Genomic DNA, 27,859 nt, shown 5'->3' on the forward strand with positions numbered 1-27,859 from the left:
AAAACAAATGGTTAAACATCTGTACAAGGTTAGATCTATTTGATAAGGCCAACTTCAAGTTTGGTCAAAGGTCACAAGATGTAAACAGGGTTAGCGTTAATCCCAACCCTAACCCTAATCCTGGACCTAGTCCCAATGCTTACCCTAACCCTAACCTACAATCAAGCCAACAATCTTGTGCCCTAACCTTATTTACATCTCAGCGACCTTGACAAAAATTGAGCTGGCCTTAACAAATAGATTTAGCCAACTGTACACAGTAATTATGTTCATACTAACAATTATATATCTGTTAATTAATTCTAAACAACTGTCATACTATGTTAAAGATGCATTATGTAAGATTTAGATAAATAGCTGGCCCCGGGTTCACAAAGCATTTAAGAATTTACTCAACTTCCAATCACTGTTTATAAGAAACATCTTTGATCCAGAAACACAAAACTTTTCACATAGTTTCTTATTGATCTATTTGATATATTAAAACAACAAAAGCTTTATAAAAGACTATATTTAGGTTAAAATCAGGCAAACTTAAGTCTGAGAATGCTTTGTGCACTCTGGTCCAGGTCGTTCTTGCTATGATAGTCTAAAATAGATAATTCAAAATTATCAGGATTTGACTACATCCTGATTTAAGTGAAATAACCAAAGAAAGCAAAGGTATCAAAATATATATCCAGAAATTCTTCTAATTCAATGGAATGGAAGCAAAATGAGAGAGGAATTATTACTCAGCGGCGTGTATAGAAGAATGGTGACATGCGGATTTTAACTTAGATTCTCTAGTTTTTTTCATGTATAGTAATAGAATGACATCGTGCGTACATTTATTTCCAATTTAATTACTTAATCTCGATGAAACCATTTTTATAATATGTCCCTTAACATTTCTAATTTTTTTTTTTTTTTTTTTTTACAGTTTATGGAATTTAAAATCTGTGAATATAAATTGTACAGATTCAAGTGGTGAAACTCCTTTACATTTAGCTGCTTTACATGGACACAGGTAATTATGATTAATTGTACCTATCTGGTATCCACAGGTTTATTTTAACTATCTAGTATTTACAGGTTATTATACCTATCTAGTATTTACAGGTTATTATACCCTATCTAGTATTCACAGGTTTATTTTACCTTTCTAGTATTTACAGGTTTATTATACCTATCTACATGTATTATTCACAGGTTTGTTTTACCTATCTAGTATTTACAGGTTATTATACCTATCTAGTATTTACAGGTTATTATACCCTATCTAGTATTCACAGGTTTATTTTACCTTTCTAGTATTCACAGGTTTATTATACCTATCTACATGTATTATTCACAGGTTTGTTTTACCTATCTAGTATTTACAGGTTATTATACCTATCTAGTATTCACAGGTTTATTTTACCAATCTAGTATTCACAGGTTTATTATACCTATCTAGTATTCACAGGGTTTATTTTACCTATCTGGTGTCCACAGGGTTTATTTTACCTATCTAGTATTCACAGAGTTATTTTACTTATCTGGTATTCACAGGGTCGAAACCACACCACTTTACTCAATGACAGACCTCACGATCTAAAACACTCTTTTTGCAAGAGCCGATGAAAGCTTCGACTTCTCCTTTAAAGTTATTTTGTTTCCTCTAATTGGGGAGTAGGGGCTGAAGGTCAAGATCTGTATGATACAGGCATGCAGTTACTTGAATCGCCTACATTTTATGTAATAACTTGGTTCTACAAGTTTTTAGGGGGCATTGATGGCCGATTGGTTAGCACGTGCTTGCTGTATCATAAGGTCTGTCATTGAGTCAACTGGCGTGGTTTCGATTCCCCGATTGCACGTGACAAGAAGTAGGGTCGCCTGTCCAATCTCGTGGGTTTCCCCTGGGTCTTCCTGTTTCCTCCCACTGCTAAAGACCCCTACACGTAAGCGAATTATTGAATTAAAAATTGAACCATGTATTAGTCCCGAAATGACCTAGTTTGTGTTGAGTGGATGTTGAACCCCATCTCTCTCTCTCTTTCTCTCTCTCTCTCGATCAACACACTATTTCGACATGTTTTATATTGTTTGCAGGCTGTCAAGTATAATCTTTATTTTGAAGTCATAACGAGAAACATAACGAACCCACCGAACCCACGTTGACTACTAGTTACATATTTATAACTAACCATTTTCCTTTCTGTCTACTTTGTCACAATTATTCTGAGATGTTCGCACAGTAAATACTGCAAATGAATAAACATAATGGCAGAGTTTATCTGGTTGGAACCAAGACTATTGATTCAATATTGACGATTACCAATCACCCACGAAGATTTGGGTCTAATCTCGTTGTTGTTATCATTAGGCAGTCATGCTCATTCTACATGTTGTAGATACAGTTCACGCAATCAGAAAGACATCTCTGTGGTATAATATTCTAAGATTATTTGATGTCCATTTTGTTTTAATTCATACTAGACATCTCACACAATCAGCCACTTGAGAATTCAGAAAGTTATCTCTCTGGTATAATATTCTAAGCTGAAATGATGGCCATTTTTTCTTATTTCATGCATAAAGAAATCCCTTGAATCTCATAATTTCATCCGAGATGGAGATGGTAAAACCAATTTTACAATCGCGGATGCTTATCAGTTTCGGGAGCCGTGGTTTCTCTGTGAGGTCAATATACAGGAAATGAATTGAAATGCGGTTTAACGTCCTACTGTTCTGCTCCTACTGGGCTAATGAGGACGCCGAAGTGTACACAGGACTTTAGTTTTTCATCCTATCCAAACCACTATACATTGTTCCTTGCCAGGCCCTGACATCACTGACAAGAGGGAACCATGCCTGAAAATCTGAATTAGCCCAGTTGGTGCAGAACAATAAGACATTATATTCTCGAAACATTGTGTTTGATTATAATACCAGAGATTGTTGTCCAATATAACTGTGTTAGTTCTGTTTTTGACAGTCTTAGAGCCCCCCTCCCCCCCCCCAACCGGGTTGGTTGGATGGCCGAATGGTTGCATCATAAGGTCTGCCATTGAGCCAAGTGGCGTGGTTTCGATTCCCTGCTTGTATGTGACAAGGAGTATGGTCGCCTGTCCAACCTCGTGGGTTTTCTCCGGGACCTCTGGTTTCCTCCCACTGCTAAGTGAATTAATGAAATAAAATTGGACCATATGTTAGTCCCAAAATGTGTTAAGTGGACATTAAACCCTCCCTCCCTCTCTCTCTCTCTCTCTCCCCCTCCCCTTGTGGGTTTTCTCAAATATTTGCTGACTGCTCACTTTGTGGGGTTTCTCAAATTTTTGCTCACTGCTAGTAAGTTAATTATTGAAACAAAAACAGACAGTGACCTAGTTTGTTTTGAGTGGATGTTAAGTTATTTATTTATGAAACATTAAGTACATTCAAGGGCGATCCAGAGCTACATAAAAGAATTGTAAAACAACACTTATATGAGAAAAGTGTCATGGTCATGTACTTTATCCTTTATCATCAGATGGTGAGATGGGATGGGTATTCAAAGTGCGAGATAATGATATAGACATGATATGTGATATAACAATTAGTGCTTTGCATCAATGAAATTGAATCACAATGTAATGAACGCCAAACAAGGTGTTGGATTTCTCTTTAAAAAGCTCAGTGTGTATGTATGCCTACGTAATATGGAGACAATGATGGCATCATGCATTGTCAACTGTCAAATTTCGTTAACAGGAACCTGGCATACCCTCTCCTGCAAAAATTCCTGGATCCGCCTTTGACTTTCAATCAAAGTGACCATGATGTTTTCTATCATTGTCAATTGTTGCATTGATTGGTCTGTATATTATTACAAGGTTTACAAACATTTAGGACTATCAATTGAAGTAGTTACATCAAATACAAATTTTACTGTTTCAATATTCAAAGACATTATTTGAATGCTGTTTCAATATTTGAATGTATGAGGAATCTTTAAACAATTTTGGGCATATTTTTAGATTTATAGCAACGGTTTGCAATATGATTTTATCAAACATATTATAAGAGACCCAAAAAAGGAGTTTAGATCGCATTAGTTTAATTGACATTGATTAATGGATTCTGAAAATTTAGTTTGAATACCGTATAACCTGGGCACATTCAAATTCCAAAGGAGTTTGTCTAACCTTGTGGGTTTTCTCCAGGCCCTCTGCTTTCCTCCCTCTAAAGATCCTCTACTCAAGTGAATTACTGAAATAAAACTGTATCATATTTTAGTCTCGTAATGAACCTGTCTCTCTTAATCTCTGGGGGCCAAATAGTTTAGCATGTGTTATTGAGTCTAGTGGCGTGGTTTTGACTCCCTGCTTGTTTCCTCCCACTAATAAAGACTCCTAAAATTGAACAAAATGATAGTTTCGAAATAATCTAGTTTGTGTGGAATGAGGGGGTTGGATGGCTGAATGGTTAGCGTGCGCGCACTGTATCATAAAGTCTGTCATTGAGTCGACTGCCGTGGTTTCGAATCCCTGGTTGTACGTGACAAGGAGTAGGGTCGCCTGTCCATCCTCGTGGGTTTTCTCCGGGTCCTCCGGTTTCCTCCCACTGCTAAAGACCCCTATGCGCAAGCGAATTATTGAAATAAAATTAAAAAACATGTTAGTCCCAAAATGACCTAGTTTGAGTGGACGTTAAACTCCATTTTTCTCTCTCTCTCTCTTTTGTGTGGAATGAACCCTCTCTCTCTCTCTCTCTCTCTCTCTCTTACTAATTCTCATATCCAACCAAATATTTGTGTGGGCACTAATAGATTGACCATTGTTCAGACACCAATTTTATATTGTGTATGATATTATGTGAGTGTTATCGCCAGAAACTGTTTATATCTGAAAAATATCTCCACGAGATTACAATATGCGTTAGTATGTTCTGGTCCGAGAACCAATCTTATATTTGTTTATAATATTATTACTGGGTATAAGGTGATCACGTTATCTCAAACACTTCAATTATTAATAGGATTTTGATTATTATAGGATGTCGACCTTATTCCGTGATTGAGTAGAAATTGGTTGTTACTGTCAGAATAACGACTTCACTTTGTTTTTATTTCGTCTTTGTTTACGTGGGAATCTATGTATTATTGATGTTCTGGGAACGATCTTTGTGGCTATAAGCCGAGATAATCTTCTTAAAACCCTGTTTAGCCTCCAAACCAGCTGATGAGAAACTAAGTTGTTGCTGATCTCACTGTGTATAAATGTCTTGGTAAACGTGCTATGGTTTTAAATTAAGCGTTAATAGAGTAGAGTAATGGGTTTCCTGGAAGTATTAACCATACGTACCATGTTAAACTAGTTTCAGTCGCTTCATTGATTCTCTTTAATATGGTATCACTGTTCTTGATGCTCTCTCACAGTTGGACTTTCTTATTATCATCGGGGGTGGTTGGTATAAACGCATGCACTTTAGATCATGCGGTCTGTTATTTAGTCGGGGGGTTGGATGGCTGAATGGTTAGCGTGCGCGCGCTGTATCATAAAGTCTGTCATTGAGTCGACTGGCGTGGTTTCGAATCCCTGGTTGTACGTGACATTGAATAGGGTCGCCTGTCCAACCTTGTGGGTTTTCTCTGGGTCCTCCGGTTTCCTCCCACTGCTAAAGACCCCTATGCGCAAGCGAATTATTGAAATAAAATTAAACCATATGTTAGTCCCGAAATGACCTAGTTGTGTTGAGTGGACGTTAAACCCCATTTCTCTCTCTCTCTCTCTGTTATTTAGTCATGTGACCTGGATTTGATTCAATGTTTATGCATGATGAGGGGTAGGATTACCTTCCTTTCCTCACCTGGCAGTTTTGTCTGGTTCCACTGATTTCATTCCACTGTTCAAAACACCTACGTGCAAGCTAATTATGGAAATAGAAATGTTCAAATTGTTTTTTCCAAGTCCCCAAATTTTGAGGGGACATTAAATCCCATCTCTTCCTGATTCAAGATATTTATATGTCACACTTTTGGAGCAAATTTTACCCTATAATTTTATCCAAATATTGGAAACATCATAATTTTTGTACAGGGGAAACCAATTGAGAAAGGCTACATTTAATTGGCATTGAGTAGAGCGAGTGAACAAGTTTTTGATGTATTATTTCAACAATAGTAATTGGTTTGGGAATTAAACTGATATAAGTACTGGTAAATGAAAAACAGGATCTGAGCATGCTCAAAGCATGTATCCACGCCTATCTCGGTTTTAAAGTAATATATTTTTCTTATCTGTCTGCGGAGTTGTAATTTGTTGGGGTTTTTTTTATTCTTGATAAATTTAATAAGAGAATACTCATAAAATGACCAGAAATAAAACAAATATCTCAGAACCATCTTTTCCTGTTTATAATAATTTGATTACAATCGCTGCCAAAAAAGGAAGAGAAGTGAGCACAGATAGTGTCACCATTACAATACCACCATCTCATATTATCAACATCTCACACCCTTATTACACCAAAACTGAGTCAAGTTTGTTTCCATGGAAACACACTAATTCTTCAATTCAGAATGTTTCTAATTAGCAAATACATGTACACATACTATAAAGATTGATCTGTGTACAAGAGAGAAAGAGAGAGAGAAATGGGGTTTAACGTCCACTCAACACAAACTAGGTAATTTCGGACCGACTAACACATGGTTCAATTTTATTTCATGAAGTGAAATGGGATGTAACAAATTTTATTTCAATAATTTGCTTGAGTGTAGGGGTCTTTAGCAGTGGGAGGAAACCAGAGGACCCAAAGAATACCCATGATGTTAGGTACAAGTGGGGAATCGAAACCACACCACTCGACTCAATGACAGCCACCCAATCCCCCATCTGTGTACAAAGTTTCATATGATTTGAGTGGTTCCTGGGACAGATGGACAGAACCCATTTCAATATCTCTCCCCTTAAAGATGCATTAGGTAAGATTGAGAGAAAGAGCTAACAGTTATAATATGTTGAAAATTTCAGTCAAATTACTTTATTCTGAGCGGGGTTGTCGTCGTTGAAAGACATGTAGTCTTGATCGTCATTGCTACCGTTGTTATAGTGAGTTTGTAGTCTCGATTGTCATTGCTACCGTTGTTATAGTGAGTTTACAGTTTACAGTTACTGGGTAGGATATCGTGTAAGCAGTTGATGGATCAACAAAATGTTGCATATTGATAGAGTTGATATATTGTGTGAGCATAATAGCTAACAAGAAGCAGCACATCATCTAACCAAGATTAAAGATACATCATGGGGGATTAGATAAAGAGCTGGCAGTTCTCATTATAATAGTTAAAGGCAATTTGCTGTAAATTTCAGACAAATTGATCCAATCTGAACCGAGAATTATCCATTTCATGATTTAATCATGAATGAAAGTTGAGCAGCAAATCAGATCCTAATCCAGTCAATAGCAATGACATTGAGAGTTGATTATGGTCTGGATAAGTTAATTAATTTCTAATTAATAATTTAGATAAAATTTCAGACCTAAAGAAAGACCTGCAATAGGCAGATTTAGCTCTTGCATAATGTATGTTTAAGGAATCAAGATCTTAGCTGATGAAAAATTACCATAGTTGTCTACGTTTTCATACACAAAGTGAATTGATAATAATCTTAACCAAAGGTGCAGGTTATAAACAAACCAGTGTGTCTCCCTATTGATGAGTTATTGAATGTGATAGGTCATATTATCCTGTCTAAACAACTGAGTTAATTGAAGAAAATCGTTTTGGGAAGTTTCCAACTGCACTGAAGAATTATTAGAACTTGAACGACCATCTTGAAATAGTCCAGACAAAACATAATAAGTGTATGTTGGGCCAAATATCTCTCAATGATTTAGAAATGGTCATAATGTAGAATATTGTCTTCAGATCCATTGTGATATGCCCAACCAAATTGATTTTCAGTTCTTCAGGATTTTCATAAATACATGCACATGTGGTCTTGCATTATGTTTTTTGCCACTGGCCTTTCGAAGATCTGTTTGTGTATCCTTCACACTGTTTAAAACACAATAACTCTGCTTCTAATTCAGGGGTTCCCACAACTTGATTACAATGATCCCAGGTGCCAGGTGGGGCACATGCCCCCCCCCCTATTTAAAAAAAAAATGGATGCTGGAAACGTGGGTTGCAAGCATTTACCACAACTTGACCTATTTAATCATGTTGGGCTAAATCTAAATTTGAGCGGGTTGGATGACCAAATGGTTAGCATGTGTGCGCTTTTTCATAAGGTCTCTCATTGAGTCAACTGGCGTGGTTTCGATTCCCGGTTGTATGTGACAAAGAGTAGGGTTGCCTGTCCAACCTCGTGGGTTTTTCCCGGGTCCCCCGGTTTCCTCCCACTCAGAAATAAAATTAAACCATATGTTAGTCCTGAAATGACCTAGTTTGTGTCGAGTGGACGTTAAACACCATTTCTCTTTCTCTCTCCAAACGCATCCATATCTGGATTCCAGTACATAGAATGACGAGCTCAACACAATGCTTTTATAAAAAATATAAAATACAAGTAATTAATGAGTGTCATTTATTTATTTTGGGATAATGGAAGGGGTCATTAGCCTCGTGTTTTTTTTTTTAATTTCAAAAGTAAAAAATTGAAGTTTAGAGCAACTGACTAGGCCTTTTTTGTTAATGGCAGAGGAAAAATAAAATTTTAACAAATGTTTCAAGAAATAATATTTAAAATTCAAATTGGTGTGGCCTATCTCCCAGTCTGACACTCAATTATTGTTTTTGCAAACCATTTTCAAATTTCATATCACTGGTATAACATTGTTAATTTTTATGTCATGTACGAGTCCAGGTGGTTTTTTGGTTGCGTGCTTTCTAGAAATCTAATTATCTTGCAAATGGAAAATAGAATGAAACCAGAAAAAAAAAGCCTTGCCATGTGAATTTTTTTGTGAATGAATCATTTCCTTGTTGAAATATTATCAATAATTACTTTATTTAAAAATTCATGTGATCAGCATCTGGTGTTAGCAGATACTTCTAGAGAAACGTGATGACTCAGTGAGTAAGATGCTGGCTCGCTAACCAGGTGTGTGCCAAGAAAGTGACTCTGGATTTTCCAGTGTTTTTTCACTTGTCAGGCCATTTCAAGGAACAATGTCTAATCATTCAGATGGTACAAAAAAACAAGGTCCCTTGCAAAAGATCCAACCTCGTGGGTTTTCTCCGGGTCCTCCGGTTTCCTCCCACTGCTAAAGACCCCTACGCGCAAGCGAATTATGTAAATAAAATTAAACCATACGTTAGTCCCGAAATGACCTAGTTTGTGTCGAGTGGACGTTAAACCCCATTTCTCTCTCTCTCTCCCTTGCAAAAGAATCCTTGCCAGTTGTAATTCGAAATACAAGTAAGAGTAGGCTGTAGCACCGTCATCCGGGCAATATTTCCATCATAATACACTGTATGGCCATATATGCCCTTCTTCATTAGCCCAGTCGGTGCAGAAAAGTAGGACGTTAAACCTCATTTCAGTTCATTGATCGTACTATTGTAGCTCACTTGATAAGCGTGATGGGGGTTGGGTGGCCGAATGGTTAGTCAGTCTGTCATTGAGTCGTCAACTGGCGTGGTTTCGATTCCCTGGTTGTACGTGACAAGGTGTAGGGTCGCCTATCCAACCTCGTGGGTTTTCTCCGAGTCCTCTGGTTTCCTCACACTGCTAAAGACCCCTATGCACAAGCGAATTATTGAATTAAAATTGAACCATGTTAGTCCCAAAATGACTTAGTTTAAGTTAAGTGTTAAACTCTCTCTCTCTCCGGTTTCCTCCCACTGCTAAAGACCCCTATGCGGAAGTGAATTATTAAAGTAAAATGGAACCATGTGTTAGTCCTGAAATGACCTAGTTTGTGTCAATTGGAGGTTGTACCCCCCTCTCTCTCTCTCTCTCTCTCTCTCTCTCTCTCTCTCTCTCTCTCTCTCTCTCTCTCTCACCCCCAATGCTGCTTTAATGATAAACCCCATTTTATTTCCGATTATGGTGGTTTATCTAAGGACTGTCAGGACTGTGTTTCCTGCCCTTGCTAATATTAGTCACAAATTAACCTGGTCATGTAGAGCAAGCGTTAAATTAACTCCATTTATATGTTGCTTGTCTGTGTTGGTATTAATAATTGAACCACAAGCTTGTATATAGTATGATATATACGGTATTGTCAACTAGTTATGGTTGAACGATTGATATAATGATGGACACAGAGTGCAGGACGTAAATTAACAATAATATTGATTAGATCTAAGATCATCAATATTAATCCATGTTAAAGCGCTATTGTAACAACCATTATACAAACATAGCTAGTTAACTAATGAAATAAAATGGGGTTTACATCTGCACCATCCAGACTAATGAAAATAATAATCCATACACTCTATACACTATTGTAACAACCATTATACAAGCATGTAATTAATAAAAAGAAATGAAATAAAATGCTGTTTAATGCTAATGAAAATGGGCATTCGACATGCAAAACGTCCTACTGTTCTGCTCCTAAACTGGGCTAATGAAGACGAGCATACGCCATACAGTGTGCTATGAGGGAAATTTTGCCCGGGCAGCGGTGCTACAGCCTACTCTTATATCGAATTCCAACTGCCAAGGGATCTTTTACGTGCACGCCAATTTGTACACAGGACCTCGGTTTTTCATCCCTTGTCAGGCCCTCCGTCCTGCTTCACTAACAAAGGGAAACCACGTCGGAAAATCTGGATGAACTTTCTCGGCCAATGCAGGGATCGAACACCAGTGTGCTATAAGGGAAATTTGCTTGAATATCAAATCAAGTGAATGGATCTGTATTGTATTTATGCGTATTTATTTCATAAAGCTGTCATAAAGGACATAAATGGACTGGTGACTAACGTGGAATAAATACTATAAATGTCTATTGTGAGATTTAGTTCACATTGTGATAACCCATAAGATATGAATAAATGTATGAATTATTGACATAATTTACATATTTCACATAGATACTATAAATATTGACCCTTTGAATCCGGACCAAAGTTTAATATTTTTAGCTATATTCCATGAATCATTTACTTATCGTGTGATATAAGTGTACAAGATTGTTGAGATGTTGAAGTATGTGACTTCAACTACTAGCTGTAATATTATATAATATGTCTTGTTTGACTTACTTACTGTAATATTATATAATATACCTTGTTAGTTGATTAGAATCACCTGTCTTTCATTAGCCCAGTCTGTACAGAAAAGTAGGTCGTTTACCCCCATTTTATTTAATTTGATCCGTCAGAGAGAGAAAGAGAGAGAGAGACTAGAACATTTCCGTTCGGGAATAACATATGGTCTTTAACAGTGGGAGGAAACCAGAGGACCCAAAGAAAACCCATGAGGTTGGACAGGCGACCCAACTCTTGAAACCACGCCACTTGACTCAATGTGACAGTGACAGACCTTCTGATTCAACATGCACGCGTTAACCATTCAGCCACACCACGTCGCTATTAAAAAAAGAAATAACTATAGTACATGAAGTGAAATAGAATAAAATGGTGTTTAACACCTTTCATGTACTTTTCTACATGAACCGAGCTAATTAAGACAGGCATGAAGTACATTTTGTTTAGACATGAGATACCTTTTGTCCTGACCCTGGTTAAGTTAAGAATCTACTCAAAATTGTTCGCCTTATTTTAACTAAATTATAGCCCTTTATAACACTTTTCTAGTTCTAATATATCAAATACATCAATAAGAAACTATGTGCAAAGTTTTGTGTGTTTCTGGATCAAAGATATTTCTCATAAACAGTGATTGAAAGTCTGAGAATGCTTTGTGAAACTGGGGCCTGTGATGAGCATATTGTGTGCCATGAGGAAAAGTGGTACTACAGTCTTCTCTTATTTGAAATCCAAATGTAAGAGTTCTTTTTATGTCCATTCCAACATCCACACTAGTGGACCTCAGTTTTTTCCCACGATCTAGATTGTTTTTCCTTGTCACTGTGCACCACAGAAAATAATGACTTGGTTTTCATGTAAGCTTGTTTTAAAACATCCACCATTTGTGGATTTCAGATAGTGTACAGACACAAGATCCCACATTAGATCACACTGTCTTTGTTGTTTCCAGAAAGCATGTGCTTTCTTTCATCTGGTTTCTCTGTGCCATTTTACTGCCTGACAGACAGAAATAACATTTTAATTAGGTTTCAATATAGCTTTAATAGAAGTCTTGGTCATTAGTTTCATCATATTTTCAGATGAGATCCATTTTGAAACTGATATAAATGACCTTATTTACCACAAAGAACTTATCAAAAAATGACCCCTTGGAAAATGAAATTGCTTAAATATGTAAATTTTATGTTTCAGAGAGGTTGTGTCGATCTTGTTACAGAGTGAATCGAATCCAGCAGCTGTAGATACAAGAGGCTGTACACCACTCCACCTTGCAGCATGGAGTGGTAACTCTGATATATGTTATATGTTATTAAATCCATCAGCACCTGCTGCATTATCCACTGTTAATTTACAGGTATTATTTATGGTCTATTACTCAATCTGATTAAAACACAGATCCTATTTCGTTTTGTTTTTTTTATAGTTCAAAATTTTGCTTTACTTGTCTTTACTACACTAGGATCTAGAAGAGTTGTTATATAACCAACGTTCTGGTTGATGTGAGGGATTAGCCAATGAGTTTATGGCGTGCAGTGAACAGAACTGTGGGTATCGCAGTAGAGACATCAGCGCTGATTAGTAAATTAAAAGTGTGACATCATAGGGTCAAAAGCCACTCTTATGACCCCTGACGCAACCTCCGACTACAACAAGTGAGATCTTCATGCATTTGAGGCTATTGAAAGTATAAAAAACTAAACGAAATATTGATCTGTAATTTAATCAGATTGTCTATTACTACTCTTCGCTTGAATTACTAACGGCAAAACTGTGGTAATAACCACTGATTGCTACGACAAAATCAGATTTTATTTGCTCTAATAGATGGCGTAGAAGTACTCAGTTTTTATGTAATAAAACCAATTCTACTACTAGTTGACTGCGTCAAGTAGCATTGATTTTGAAGCTTATGAAAAACAGTGTAATTTATAAAGTTATCATCAAAAAATATTCGGAAGATTACTTTCGATTGTTGGCTGTGAAACCCACCTTTGCTGGATAATATCTAGTTGAAATTGAATGGTTGAATGGTTATAAGGTCTGTCATTGAGTCAAGTGGTGTGGTTTGGATACCCAGCTTGTACGTGACAAGGAGTGGGGTCGTCTGTGAAACCTCCAGGGTTTTATCTAGATCCTCAAGTTTCCTCCCAAAGAGCTAAATCTGCCAATTACAGGTCTTTCTTTAGGTCTGAAATTTTAGGTTAATTATTAATTAGACATTAATTATCGACTCTCGATATCATCCCTAGCCTGCGATATTTTCTGGATTATAATCCGATCTGCTGCTCAACGCTCATTTATGATTAAATCAAAAAATGGATGATCAAGACTGTGTTTTTTTGTCGTACCGACTTTAGTAATGATGATCGAGACTAGACCCAAAATTCAATTGCTAAATTCTCGGTTCAGAGTGAATCAATTTGACTGAAATTTTCTGAAAATTCCATTTACATTATCTTTTTTCTAACTATTATAGCGAGAATTGCCAGCTCTTTATCTCATCTTCCATAATGTATCTTTAACTCTCTGGTGAATTTAATTTGCTTCAAAACACAGACTGTGCACTAATATTAATTAAAACAGGGTTATTATATTATACAGTCAAATAGGCATGTTGCCATAAAAACTCTTCCATCATTAAAATAATACATTTTTCATGTATTCTTTGAATATTTTAGATGTGGTTGTCATATTTCATTGCATTACATGTTTTATTTATTTATTTATTTTTTTTCATAAACAATATTTATTCAGAAACTGAGGGGATTGGGGAACAGGCAAAGCCTATATAAACCGCTCTCCCAATGTTTTATTTGTGTGAATTTAAAGCTACAATTGGCCAAAAGTCTAATAAACTTTGTTCTTTAGAAAACATGCTAGATACCATCTTGATGTTCATGGATTATAGTGAGCTATACTGCGGTTGTCAGAAAGCGAGTATAAGAAAAAGAAACGATGACCAAAGTTATCACCTAATCTGTTTGAATTTATATGTTAATTATATTAATGAAAGAAAGATGCATATTGAATTTCAACAGTTTCCATTAATTACTTCCAGAGTTATGGCCCATCTTCACCTTGAAAAAGTGTTTGAATGCTATATTCAATAAATTTATTGTTCTATCTGCTTGAAATTTATATGCATTGTTTAGATTAGTGAAAGGAAAAATCCTATTAAAATGCACCATTTTATGTTAATTTTATATTGACAACACTTAAATTGAAAGCTAAGTGAAAGCTGAGAAAAAAAAATGAAGAGTCCCCAAGGAGGAAGAATTGGTTTCAACTTTGAGGAATGAGTTTCTTCCTCTTTACTTTGATTTAGATCATAAAATTAGTCATTGAGTCAAATGGTTTAGTTTCGATCCCCTACTTGTACGTGGCGTAGATTGGGGTCACCTGTCTAACCTCGTGGGTTTTCTCAGGGTCCTCCTGTTTCCTCCCACTGATAAAGACCCATTGCAAGCGTATTATTGAAAAAAAATTGAACTGTGTGTTAATGCTGAAATGACTTAGTTTGTGTCAAGAAGATGTTAAACCCCATTTCTCTCTCTCCCTTTACATTTTATCTGTTGACTGGCGTTACTGTTTCTGAAACATCTACACTTGGACTGAAATAAATGGAATTCATTAAGAGACTGATTGAATAAACCTTTCAAAGTGATTCAGTTATGTGATCGGACATAAACATTATTATATTCTGCAATAAAGTGAGACCATAACATCCATTATAATCAGATATTATTCTATGCCATGGCCAGCTTTCTCCATCTCCCGAGTTCCGAGACATTATTCTATTATAGATCAACCTATATGTCAATTAAAGATCAAATGAATTGACCTTCAGAACTAAAGTGGACACTGTCTGGTTTTCAAATTATATACTAACATTTGTTATCTTCCCACGTTGAAATGTCTTCTCTTCACGGCCAATCTAGACACTCTAGAGGATACAGTTATGTTCATGAGACAAATAATCCTATTGATTTTCACCAATTTCTAATGGTTACTGTCAGAGTTATTGGCCTTAATCAATTTGCTTTTCAAATTTGTATTCCATTGTTATTACATGGTACATGTAAATATTGACTGCCCCAGTTCCTGGATGAAAATTAGAGAAAAGTGTTACATTAATACTGGTATATCCCTGGACAGATCGAAACAGTCTCGTACTGCTATTCCTTAGACTGCCTCATACCACCCGAGATATATGAATAGTTTTCCGTATTATAGGACTATATACAAGTTGTTGCTGTCGTGACAGCTATGCACATGACAGGGCAATCTATCTAAAGCTAGGTTCCCACTGTAGTGCGATGCGTTACGATAGGATTGTCCCTAGCTGGTGCATGCAGATAAGTTCGGATATGTTTCGATACAATCAACTTGATTGCTACGACTGACCTCAATATATGATAAAACCTGATAGGATCACCACTATTACTCCACGATTAAAACCACGATTTCAATGGCAGCAAAAATATAAGTGCTAAAGGGTAAACTCAGTAGTTTAATATTAATTTTTTTTTGTCAGAATGGTGATGGTGATACACCTTTACATTGTGCTGCTCAACATGGACATGCTACTACAGTGTCTATATTATTACAGGTAAGATACATATATACATTTATAGAGAGATATACATATATATACGTATATAGAGAGCCGCAGTGGCTCAGTGAGTTCCGCCGCTGGTTCGCTTGCTGGGAGTTCTTCGGTTAGCTCATGGTGTTGGCCGACAAAGTTTCTTCTGGATTTTCTGACGTAATTTCCCCTTGTCTATGGTGCAATACAGCAAGGGCTGCAAGGACAGCTGTCTAGTCATTTGGATGGGACAAAAAAAACTCAATGATATTCCTCTGTACACATTGTCGTGCACGTAAAAGAACCCATGACAATAAGAAGTACTTATACGGATTCATCATTGACAATATTGTAGTTTGCAAGGGAGTCAAAATCTCTCAGGTGAGGGTCTGTGACTTTAATTGGGGCAAATTGTAAGATTGTTTGTAGAAGTGAGTAATCGCTGACTAAACTGATTATAGTTACCATGAGACATTTTAGATAATGTCATTTCCACCAGGGTCGGGTCACCAGTACAAAGATGTTACACTAGCCTCAACTATTTTATAATGACAGGTTGTTTTTGTTACTATTAATCATGTGACCTTTAACCCCATGTCAAGATGTATCAACCCCAGGTCAAGATGTATCTTATTGTGCACATGTTTACGCTTGTCTAGACTCACTTTGTTCTGCATCAAATAGAATAAATAGTTTCTAATAGCAACAGGCATAGCATTGTCATTCATCCCATCCCCATAAATAAAACAAAAGTAGACATGTGAAACTGTGTCTTAAATTTCAAAATGTGCTATTTTTTTAAAATTAGCTTAAAAAGTGGGTGGTATAAAGTTTCTAATAATAACTGAATTAGCAATGTCATATCCTCCCAAAAAATAAAACAAAAGTAGACATATGGAACTGTACTGTGTATAGAATTTCAAAAGGTGGAATATTGTATAAATTCTCTTAAAAGTGGCTGGAATTCAGCTATACACATATTTTTACTTGCTTCTCTTTGTACTACAAGGCATGAGCTCTTTGGGTGCTCGTAAAAAATCTTTGCTATAAATTTTTTTTCAATAACTAAGGGTCTAGGTTTAATGAATGATATTCGATAACATTTAAGTTTATTTTCTCAGGTTTTTTGGCACCTGAATTACTAAAATATGGTGAGGATATATGGTTCTAATTAAATATTCTTTCATTTTTTTTTCAGAATAAATCGGATCCAGCCATACGTAACCTAGGTGATTTGACGCCATTAGAGCTAGCAGCACAATATGGCCGATTAGACGTCGTTATTCATCTAATTAAAACCCATCCGGGCCTCGTTAACCATGTGGTACCAACACATACCCCGTTACATCTAGCGTCTCGTAGCGGACATCTAGCTGTTGTCGAATATTTATTAAATTCTGGCATCCAAGTCAATTTAAAGGTACTGTCCTCAACTGGCTATTTTCAATTATCAACATTTCTTTACTGAGAATTTTACATTCTAACAATGGATTGCTATTGTAGGTTTTCTGATCAGCACATCCCCACCTCATCCCCTTTCTACATCTTGCATGTATTGTGCAACGTTTGCTTGCATTATTTACTTTTAGAGTACTAGAGTAGGTACAAGAAATGTCATTCAAGTTAGTTTTAGTTAGTCCAAAGTCTGAACATCATCTTCAAAAAAAAATAATTGTTTATAGGCCCACATTTTATATGTGTGAGTATATTGTTGTTACCAAGGCTGTCTGATTCATAAATGTCCAAAGTGTGAACATTATCTTCAAAATAAAATAATTTCTTATAGGCCACCATTTTTTATGAGTATATTGTCATCACCATGTAGCTCCAATTCGTAAACATCAGAGGTTTTGAAATTTTCGTTTAAACTTGCCAGAATTATTTAGCTAGTTATAAGGAAGAAATCTCATGTATTTGGATTTTTCATCTTTTTGACATGAATTTATTGCCCCCTGTTACTGAAACATTGTAAACTCTCTACAAGTCCGAATTACTGACATTTTTTTTTGGATTTTTCTGTCATTGTTCTACAAGAGTTATTTCTCCTGTCAAAACCTTTCGAATTGAGAAATTCATATGAATAGTGACACAAAGAATCCTATGAAATTCAACAATTTCTCTTGATTACTTACAGTTATTGTCCTTGACTATGCAATTAAACCTTGTCAACAGGGGTCAGGGTGGCTAATTGGGTAAGACACTGGCTCGCTAGCCTGGAGGTAGGGTATCCGATCTCTGCATTGGCCGAGAAATTTCATGCAGATTTTCAGCCGTAGTTCCCCCTTGTCAGTGATGCAGGACAGAGGGCCTGACAAGGACAGCTGTCTAGTCGTTCGGATGGGATAGAAACCAAGGCCCTGTGTACACATTGGCGTGCACGTAAAAGATCCCTTGACAGTTGGAATTTGATATAAGAGTAGGCTGTAGTGCCACTGCCCGGGCAAAATTTCCCTCATAGCACACTGTATGGCGTATGCCCGTCTTCATTATCCCAGTTAGGAGCAGAACAGTAGGACATTAAACCCCATTTCATTGTATTTACCTGAACCATTGTGTATTGCTTGGATGACTAAGCTGCTGTGGGCATATGTATCATTGTCTGGCAACCCATCTTTATAAATAGTAGAACACCAAGCAACTACTTAAATCTAAAAACAAATACACGTACATAAATCTAAAGCAGTTTAGGTTGTTCACAAAAATACTTACTAATCAAAAGAAAAGAGGACATGTTATTTGCTTTGTGGAAAATAACAGCATGATATGATTGAAAGGACTGACATTGTATTACTATATATATATTAGAGTAAGGTGTAGTTATTAATGTAGTAATAATAATAAGGCCATGTAACAAAAATATTTTGGTTCTCAGATTCTCCTGTGTTACTTAACAAGAGCTGCATGTTTTTTTAAAAAAATAAAAACAGTCTATAATTAATTACTGCATCTAATTGTTTTCCCTGGCTTTCAGGAAGTGACTATTAAGAACATGGTAATGATTCTGGGAATGTTCAGTAGGCTCAATTATCCAGTATACAACCCTGATGAATGTGACTGACAATCTGGATAATCAAGTATACAATCAACAATGTGATTAGATTAATGATTGCCTTGAAACACAATGTTTATGAGAAGAGATTTAGCCCAGTAATGATACTTTTATCAAATAAAAACACAATAACAAAATACACTACTGTATCAGAGCTTTCAGGGGCTGGGAAGGAGGGGGGGGAGGGTACTTATGTCGACCTTGCAACTGAAAGCAACGTGTGTTTTGGCAACTGAAAAAGGTCGCCCTAAGCGCCTCTTACAACTCGAAGCAACTAGTTGCAGTCAGTTGCACTTGTTCCACTTTCTGCAACTCGCTGCAACTAGCAACAACTAGTTGCAGTCGACATGAGCGTTCTTGCAACTGGTGTCAACTCGTTTCCATGGAAATAACATCACGTGATAGCAGTCATGTATGTGACCTTATAAATAAACAACTGGAAACGAATGAAGACACCCACTTTTCAAATGTTGATGATGTCGATAATAATATACTAATAGAATTGTGGCAATACCGACCATGCCTTTGGGGATGCTTCTTCTAAGTTATTCGCCAATAAATTAACAGTCACATGTTAAGTGTAATTGGTATCAGTTCCGACTTCCGAGTCAACATGAGCGTTCCGAATTCGGTTGCTCCAAGTTGTCCTCCGTTGCTGATATGATCAACATAAGCACACTTGCAACTGACTCAGTGACTGCAACTATTTGTCGACATAAGCCCTGTTTTAGGAAGAACTGTATTGAGAACCAAAATATTTTTGTGCATGTCCTAATAATGATACTAACTGCTTGTAATGTTACCATGGTTACAGACAGATGCTGGTACAGCATTGCATGAAGCAGCTACCTATTGTAAAGTTGATGTCATACAATTATTGTTAGAAAGAGGTAGGTTTAAATCGATTATCATAATCTACATTGTAAAGTGGTTACTGAGGCAAGGCTGTTGGGTGGTTGAATGGTTTAACGTGTGTGCGCTAGATCATAAGGTCTGTCATTGAGTCTAGTGGTTTGGTTTCGATTCCCCGCTTGACTGTGACAAGAAGTAGTGTCGCCTGTTCAACCTCCGGGTTTTCCGCTGATTGATTTATCAATATCTGATGTCATAGGGTCAAAAGATGCTTGTCTGATCCCTGACGCAACCTCCCAGTACAACTGATCAGATTTTCATGTAGTCTAGACAATCGAAAGTATTAAAAAAAAAAGAAATGAAATATAGATCTGTATTTTAATCAGACTAACATGGCTATGGAATAGAATGGAATTTAAAAACTATAGTATATATATGATGATGCAAATGAATCTGTTTTTGCCACTCCAGGTATTGATGTTAATATAAGAGACAAGTCATCTTTATCTGCTGAAGATATCCTGAAAACATTACCATCACAGAAAGCTTATCAAGCTCAACAACTTATAGAGAGTAAGTCCCACGTATAAATCATTTTCATTTTGGATTTTTGGGGGAAGCCCAGTCAGTGAGTGAATATGAAGCTGGATCATTAGTCATGAGGTCCCTGTTTGTATGCCGATGATGAACGAGATGGTTAATTGCAATAAATGATGCTTTCTTTTTGGCGGGGGGGGGGGGGGGGGGGGGGGCGAGCATGATCTCTGAGTGAGTATCACACTGGATCATTAACCAGGTCTCAGGTTCTATGTCAGCGAGGATCGAGACGGTTACTTGGGGTTTTGCCGCCTGATTTCCCCTTTTCATTGGTGCAGGACGGAGGGAAGGACGAGGAAAAGTGTCTAGTCATGTAGATGGGACTATAAATCGAGGTCCACCTGTATAAAGAACCCATGACAGTTGAGATTAGATGAAGAGTAGGCGGAAACTCTGCTGTCAAGGTCAAAGTCAAGGCAAAATTGCATCATGTTTTGCCCTCTTAGGCCGTTAAGCCTCATTTCATTTCCTCCATTTTCATTTCATTTCCTCCATTTTCATTTCATTTCCTCCATTTTCATTTCATTTCATCCATTTTATTTCATCTTCTCATTTCATTTCATCTATTTTCATTTCATCTACTCATTTCATTTCATCCATTTTCATTTCATCTACTCTACTCATTTCTTTTCATCTACTCATTTCATTTTATTCATTTTCATTTCATTTTATTCATTTTCATTTCATTTCATTATTCATTTTTTTTCATCTATCTGTTCATTTCATTTCATCTGATATTCAGATATGTAATGTTTTGAGGTTGATTATTTTATTTATAATGTATTTTACAGATTACCATTCTAATCATCTTAGTGCTTTCAATACAGTCCATACACCTGATTCTGATACTGCTTTCTCGGGTACTGAGACACCAGAGTCATCTCCCCTGAAAAAACCAACACCCCAACCGCCAAAATCTATAGAAGAACTATATTCCAAGCCTTTCAAAGATAAAGAACACATCAAAGAAGTAGAGTTCGAAGACAGGTTTATCAAATTTAATCAACTTTATTGTGTTTTATTCATAGACAGGCCTGGAAATAACAGTTTCACATGTACCTGACAAAATGTCAGGCACTAATGAAATATTACCTGACATTTTCAACTTAGTGCCGGACATGTATTAATAATATCAATAAAAAAGACAAATCAGTGCCAGACAAAATGACAGGCACCAAAGGTTTAGGGCCTGACAAAGCCTGAATCTGTGCCTGACATTGTCAGTGACAAGTGCCTTATTTCCTGGCTTGTATTGAATACTTAGATGGCCTTTTACAATTGTTTGTGAAGTTTTCCCACAGCAAAATATCTGATAACAAAATTACAATATTTTAATGAATAAGAAATGTCTGGCAAATCTTTATTGTTCAGGAACAGATTGAAAGCTGATCATGGGGTGTTTTGTAAGGGGAGATAATCTTAGGTTTTGGAAGAGTTGTTTCCCTTTAATATTTTACTTCAATTTTGGAGCAATGAAGCAGCCATATTAATTCTTCTTATTAAATTTCATTTCTATATTGTAGGTCTTCCGGGGTAGAATCACCTCCACCACCCCCTCTACCACCTCGTATGCCCTCACTGAAATCTTCCAACAAGAACAATACACAGATATCTGTTTCATCCAGTAACGACAGTGAGTATTTCTCGGTTTTCATTTTCTCTTTTTTTGTGGGGTTGGGTGTCGAAATGGTCATAAGGTCTGTCATTGATTCAGGTGATATAGTTTTGATTCCCTAGAGTCGCATGTCCAACCTCATGAGTTTTCTCCTGGTCATACGCGGTTTCCTCATACTTCAAAGGCCCCTACGCTGCGCATGTTAATTATTGAAATAAAACTTGACCATATGTTCGTCCCCATTTGTCTCTCTCAATTAGATGAAACACCTGACAAGCTTTATCATTTTGTCATGTTGTTACTTGTGTGCTTTAAACAGCATTTTCCAGTGTGATTTCCCCCTTGTCAGTGATGCAGGACGGAGGGCCTGACAAGGACAGCTGTCTAGTTCTTCGGATGAGACGAAAAATCGAGGTCACGTAAAATATCCCCTGGCAGTTGGAATTCGATATAAGAGTAGGTGATAGTGCCACTGCCCGGGCAAAATTTCCCTCATAGCACACTGTATGGCGTATGCCCATCTTCATTAGCCCAGTATAGGAGCAGAACAGTAGGACGTTAAACCCCATTTCATTTCATTTCATTTCATTTCATTTCAATCATTGCCATGGTTTTTCAAACTATTTCCACATTGTTTTCTATCTACAGGTTGTTTTGAAGCTAATCCACCTCAAGATGCACCGTTACCGGTACCTCAAGTTCCCAAATCTGCATATATTCCAATGGGTGCAATCTTTCCTGATGCCACTCCTGGTGTCAAATTGGTAAAAAATGTCATTGATTTTGTCTTTCTCCATATTGTTCATTGTAGATTTTAGCTTTGATTCCAAGCTTCCATGTGAAAAAGAGTAGGGTCGCCTGTCCAACCCTGGGGTTTTTCTCCCAGTGCTAAAGACCCCTACGCGCAAGCGAATTATTGAAATAAAATTGAACCATATGTTAGTCCTGAAATGACCTAGCTTGTGTCGAGTGGATTAAGAAACATGGTCCACCATGGACACATTGGTGTGCATGCAAAAAAACAAATTCTGCACACATAAATCATTGAAATAGAAATTACTAATATACAATCTGATTAAAACACAGATCCCATTTCATTACAACGAAATGATTTTCCGGTGTGGTTTCCCCTTGTCAGTGGTGCAAGATGGAGGGCAGCTGTTAAGTTGTTCAGATGGGACAGAAAACCGAGGTCCCGTGTAGAACCAGGAGGTCACGAGTTCAATCCATGAGTTGACCAAGAAATTTCCTTGGATTTCTCAGCATCTTGTCAGTGGTCCAGACAAAATTTCACTCACAGCACACAAAATGCTGAATGCCCGTCTTCATTAGCCCGCCTGACTAATTATAGGATGTTAAACTCCATTTCATTTTATTGCTCTCTGTGTTACAGGAACATCCAAAGAAGCCTCCAAGAACGAGGAAGCAACCGAGTCCAAATCCTGATAGTATTAGTACTAAATCTCATTCTTCATCCGTTAAATCAGACGAACTCTCCGTTTCTACCACAGATTCTTTAGAGAGAAGTGTCGACTCGGACATGAAGAGAAATTCTTCAAATTATGTGTTTATGGAAGGAATTTCTTTTGAAAAAACTGACGCAAATGCTGAAAGTGATTCTGTGTATGTCAATTCAGCGGAAATCATAACAGCTGCAACGAAAGAAAAATTAACGAATGATTTAAGTGCTGAACCGACCAATGAAATGAGTGCTGTAGAAAACTCCCGAAAACATTTCCCAAATTATTGTAATGTTGTTATCGGAGGACCTGGACAGGTGGAAATTGAAATGGCTGAAGACAAAACTTTAGATGATGAATCTGAAGTAGAAACCAATACCTCAACTGACCCTCAAACTAATACAAGCAATGAAGATACAACTGACCCTCACACTAATACAAGCAATGAAGATACAACTGACCCTCACACTAATACAAGCAATGAAGATACAACTGACCCACAAACTAATACAAGCAATGAAGATACAACTGACCCACAAACTAATACAAGCAATGATGATACAACTGTGATAAACGAGGATTCGAGTCAATCTAACGGTAAAAAAATTAGTTGTAGTTTTGAAGTGGGGTTGGGTGGTCTAGTGGTTTAACGCATGCGCATTAAATCATAAGGTCTATCATTGAGTCAAGTGGCATGGTTTCAATTCCCCACTTGTACATGACAAGGAATGGGTTCGACTGTCCAACCGCATCTCATTATTCGAATTACGAATGTCATCTTGTCAAGCCTTAATGGATTAATGATACCTCAACAAACAAAGTGTCTTTAATCAAATATATCGGCAGTAAAATAATAGGGACCGGGATCATTCTTTCATAAGGAAAGAAACTGAGCTTATCATCTATAATCTAATACACATATTCATTTAATAGATTGCCATGCAGAAAGTGTTAAATACCATCAAGATTCATCAAATTCGCCCAATTTGTGCTACCGTTTAGTTTAAGAAACACCATTTAGTTTTGACATCGGTCATCTAGTTTATGACCATTTAGTTTAGTTTTGATATTGGTCATCCAGTTTATGACCATTTAGTTTCATAAACTAGACAACCGATGTCAAACTAAACGGTAACACAAACTGGGCGGTTTTTGATGAATCTTGATGGTATTTAACACTTCCTGCATGGCAATCTATTAACTGAATATGTGTATTAGATTATAGATTCGTAAGCTCAGTTTCTTTCCTTTTTTCATCAAATCTGAATGATACCAGGTCCCTAGTGAAAATAAGCATTGTATTAGTGTCCTAATTGTTGAAAAGATAATTCCATTGATCATTATGTGGACGAACGTACTTGGGTGTGAGGTGACTTGTTATCAGGAATTTTTACGGCAATGTGTTGAATACATTTGCTAATTTTACAAATTTCTAAACTGATAAAATATTACACTCTCACAATCTGTTGTTTTTTTAGAGGATAGCATTCTAAACAACTCCTGCAATTTTGACCAGGAGAGCGATTTTTAGAGCACCTGCAATTTTCAAACATCAATCCCCGAGATATTGTCCAAAATCCAGATGAGGAGTAGCAGCTTTAATTTGTAATTAATTATTTTTTTATTTCAGGTGATAGAACCACTAAACCCTTAACGTTAGATTTATGTAATAAACGAACCAGTTCTGTTGGTGAAGATGCACCAGTCTCACCTACAGGTTATGTACAACCTCCTACACCAGACCAACCACCTCCATCTCCTAGCACAGCTTTACATGGTATACATCAAAAACTTAATCCACAGGTTAGTACATTATAATCATGATGCAGTCATGGTGATCATGATTCTGCTGTCATTGTCACAGTGATCAATGATAGTGGTGGTACTCGATTGAACGCTCCAGAATTGAATTCTCTCAATCCCTAAAATAGTCAAAATTGAGTGAAAAGGGGTATTTCGGGCTACAACGCATGCGTCGACTGAATAAGTAAATATCTCAACCAACCATGCAGCCGAAACACATTCGTTGTGTTTAATAACATCACAATTCTACTCACACCACCTCCGTAGTCGGGACAAACAGAACTGTGACAGGACTGAATTTCGCCTCAATCGTCAGTTTGGGACGTTCCGGACTGTGAATTGAGCATCCCTTATGTGTTATACATAGAACACACAAGGCAAATTTTTATGACTCATCATTTGGACGAACCTTTCACAAGGTAATTTCGCATCATTCGGACGAACCTTTCACCAGGTAATTTCGACACTGTTGACCAATATCAAACATATTTGATATTTATCGCCTGGATATATGTCGCAGCCTATATTATGTTACCAAAAACCCATGCATGAATTAAGTATCAGGCAACGTATTCGTGAGAAATCAGCACAGGCATTCGCCTTGTGTGTCCCATAACTTCTGTGGCGATTACTTCAGCCAAACCATAAAATTTGCATGGTGTGTCCCAGACATTAAATTTCTAAATGAGCTGCAATTAATAAATTTTAGTGTTCTATTTGGTTACTTTACAGTTATCATTGTTCTGACATTCAGATATTTTGTTAAACAGGCATTATGCAAGAGCTAAATCTGCCCATTGCTGGTCTTTCTTTAGGCCTGAAATGTTATCTAAATTATTAATTAGACATTAATTAACTTACCAAGACCTCAATCAACTCTTGGATGCCTGCGATGTTTAGTGGATTTGAATGGGTTATGTGATGGATGTCATGACAGTGAAAATGAATAATCGAGACTTTGTTTATTATCGTAACAATGGTAGTAATGACAATCGAGGCTAGCCTATAATTGAATTGCTAATATCTAGGTTCAGAGTGAAGCAATTTGAAATTTTCAGCATATTCTGTTTTCATTATCTATTTTTTTAAGAACTGTCAGCTCTTTATCTAATGCCCATTTAAGTCTCATTTTTCCTGAATTAAATTTGTTCATATTTTAGGACAAACGGAAATCAAAAGACATGGAAACACTTACAGATGCCATCTTGTTGAATCCTGGAGGACTGTCGGATATCCCTGAACTATTTCCTGGCAACAATGCCAAATTACCAAATATGGAGAAACTTGACAATGAAGAAACATTACCTAGTGATAATTTACAAACTGTAGATAAAACAACCAGTGATGGAAAAGTTGTTAGTGATAATATGAAGAGCTCTATATCAAGTGAGATCGCTGCAGGAATAAGGGGAGATAATTCTATTCAACCTAAAATGAGAAAGACAAGTTCTAGTTCAACAAGTACTGGCGGTAGTGTCAGTGATAGTGAAGTGGAACTCAATATTTTTGCAGGTAAGATTTTAGTAGATGTTAGTCTCAGAAAAAAGATAGAACAGTTAATAGAAATTTCAGTTTCTGGCCTGTCTTCCGTGTACATGTTTTCACTGTGTTTCAGGGTGGGCATCTTTGCTGACAAAATAGTTGATCTAATGCAATTGTTACGGGATCGTAACGCGTGCAGAAACGCGTACAGAAACGCGTACATAAAAAAACAAGCCCAAAACCTTTAGCACCTAGTACATTAACATAATGATTAGCCTGAAATAATCAGAGAAAAGCTGTCTTTCTTACATGAGTCTTGAAACTCATTTTTGAAGCTGCCCAAAACTATTGTCTAGACTGACATACTAAACTTAAGCTGGCTGTCTACGATTATAGATCCGCTTGAGAACAGACACTAAGCTAGTTGACCGACATTTTAAGTCCTAAAAGACGATTTTAGTCAATAACACTAAGTATATTTCAAGAATTTTGAGAAGTATATATTCTGCTTTCATTTGATAAAATTGGAAGGTCTTGTTGTGTATAAAAGATGTGAACCAGAGTAGGAACACATTACAAAACATCCGGTTTCCTCCCACTGCTAAAGACCCCTACGCGCAAGCGAAATATTGAAATAAAATTAAACCATATGTTAGTCCCGAAATGACCTAGTTTGTGTCGAGTGGACGTTAAACCCCATTTCTCTCTCTCTCTCTCTCTCTCTCCCTCTCTCTCTCCCTCTCTCTCTCTCATTACAAAACAGTATACTAATTGTTAGATATGGCGGCCATTTAAAGCAGAGATCTTTTCTCAAAGTAGAATAGAAATTCACTGTGTGCAGAATGACTGCCTGAGTCACAGAACTAATATTTATAGCCAATTGTTGGCTAGAAAGTTTCTGGACATTAATTTGAGTTGACATAAATGCATAATATTTATCAGATCTGTTTAAAAATGTAAGATCTCAGATCTTGTGCTGTTCTCGTATTTATATCTTGCCCTGAATAAATTCATGAACACAAGGTTACACGTGAAATTTTGTGTGTGTGAAATGAATGAAATAATTGTTAAATATCCAGAACCACTGCTATTTTCCGTTACAGGATTGTCATTAATACATATAATACTGTAATGAACCGTGGTAAAATTTCAACACTTGCATTCGAATGAATAACCTGTGGAACTCAGTGGGCAGATTGAATGACATAGCAGATAGTAAAAAAAAATGAAATGT

At 36.7% G+C, this 27,859-nt stretch overlaps 1 protein-coding gene across 1 annotated transcript in view; it reads left to right on the plus strand.

Moving 5' to 3' along the window:
* Positions 1-27,859, plus strand: part of LOC126825250 (ankyrin repeat and SAM domain-containing protein 1A) — a 120,037-nt gene that overhangs the window by 6,760 nt on the left and 85,418 nt on the right. The window contains exons 3-14 of the mRNA XM_050554822.1: positions 923-1,009; positions 12,374-12,536; positions 15,717-15,791; positions 16,966-17,187; positions 19,631-19,706; positions 20,140-20,241; positions 21,057-21,252; positions 21,789-21,898; positions 22,529-22,644; positions 23,274-23,937; positions 24,971-25,143; positions 26,304-26,655. Coding sequence (XP_050410779.1) covers positions 923-1,009; positions 12,374-12,536; positions 15,717-15,791; positions 16,966-17,187; positions 19,631-19,706; positions 20,140-20,241; positions 21,057-21,252; positions 21,789-21,898; positions 22,529-22,644; positions 23,274-23,937; positions 24,971-25,143; positions 26,304-26,655 — 2,336 coding nt within the window. The remainder of the gene's footprint in view (positions 1-922; positions 1,010-12,373; positions 12,537-15,716; positions 15,792-16,965; positions 17,188-19,630; positions 19,707-20,139; positions 20,242-21,056; positions 21,253-21,788; positions 21,899-22,528; positions 22,645-23,273; positions 23,938-24,970; positions 25,144-26,303; positions 26,656-27,859) is intronic.

The sequence above is a fragment of the Patella vulgata genome, chromosome 6, assembly GCF_932274485.2.
Source record: "Patella vulgata chromosome 6, xgPatVulg1.2, whole genome shotgun sequence".
NCBI lineage: Eukaryota > Metazoa > Mollusca > Gastropoda > Patellidae > Patella > Patella vulgata.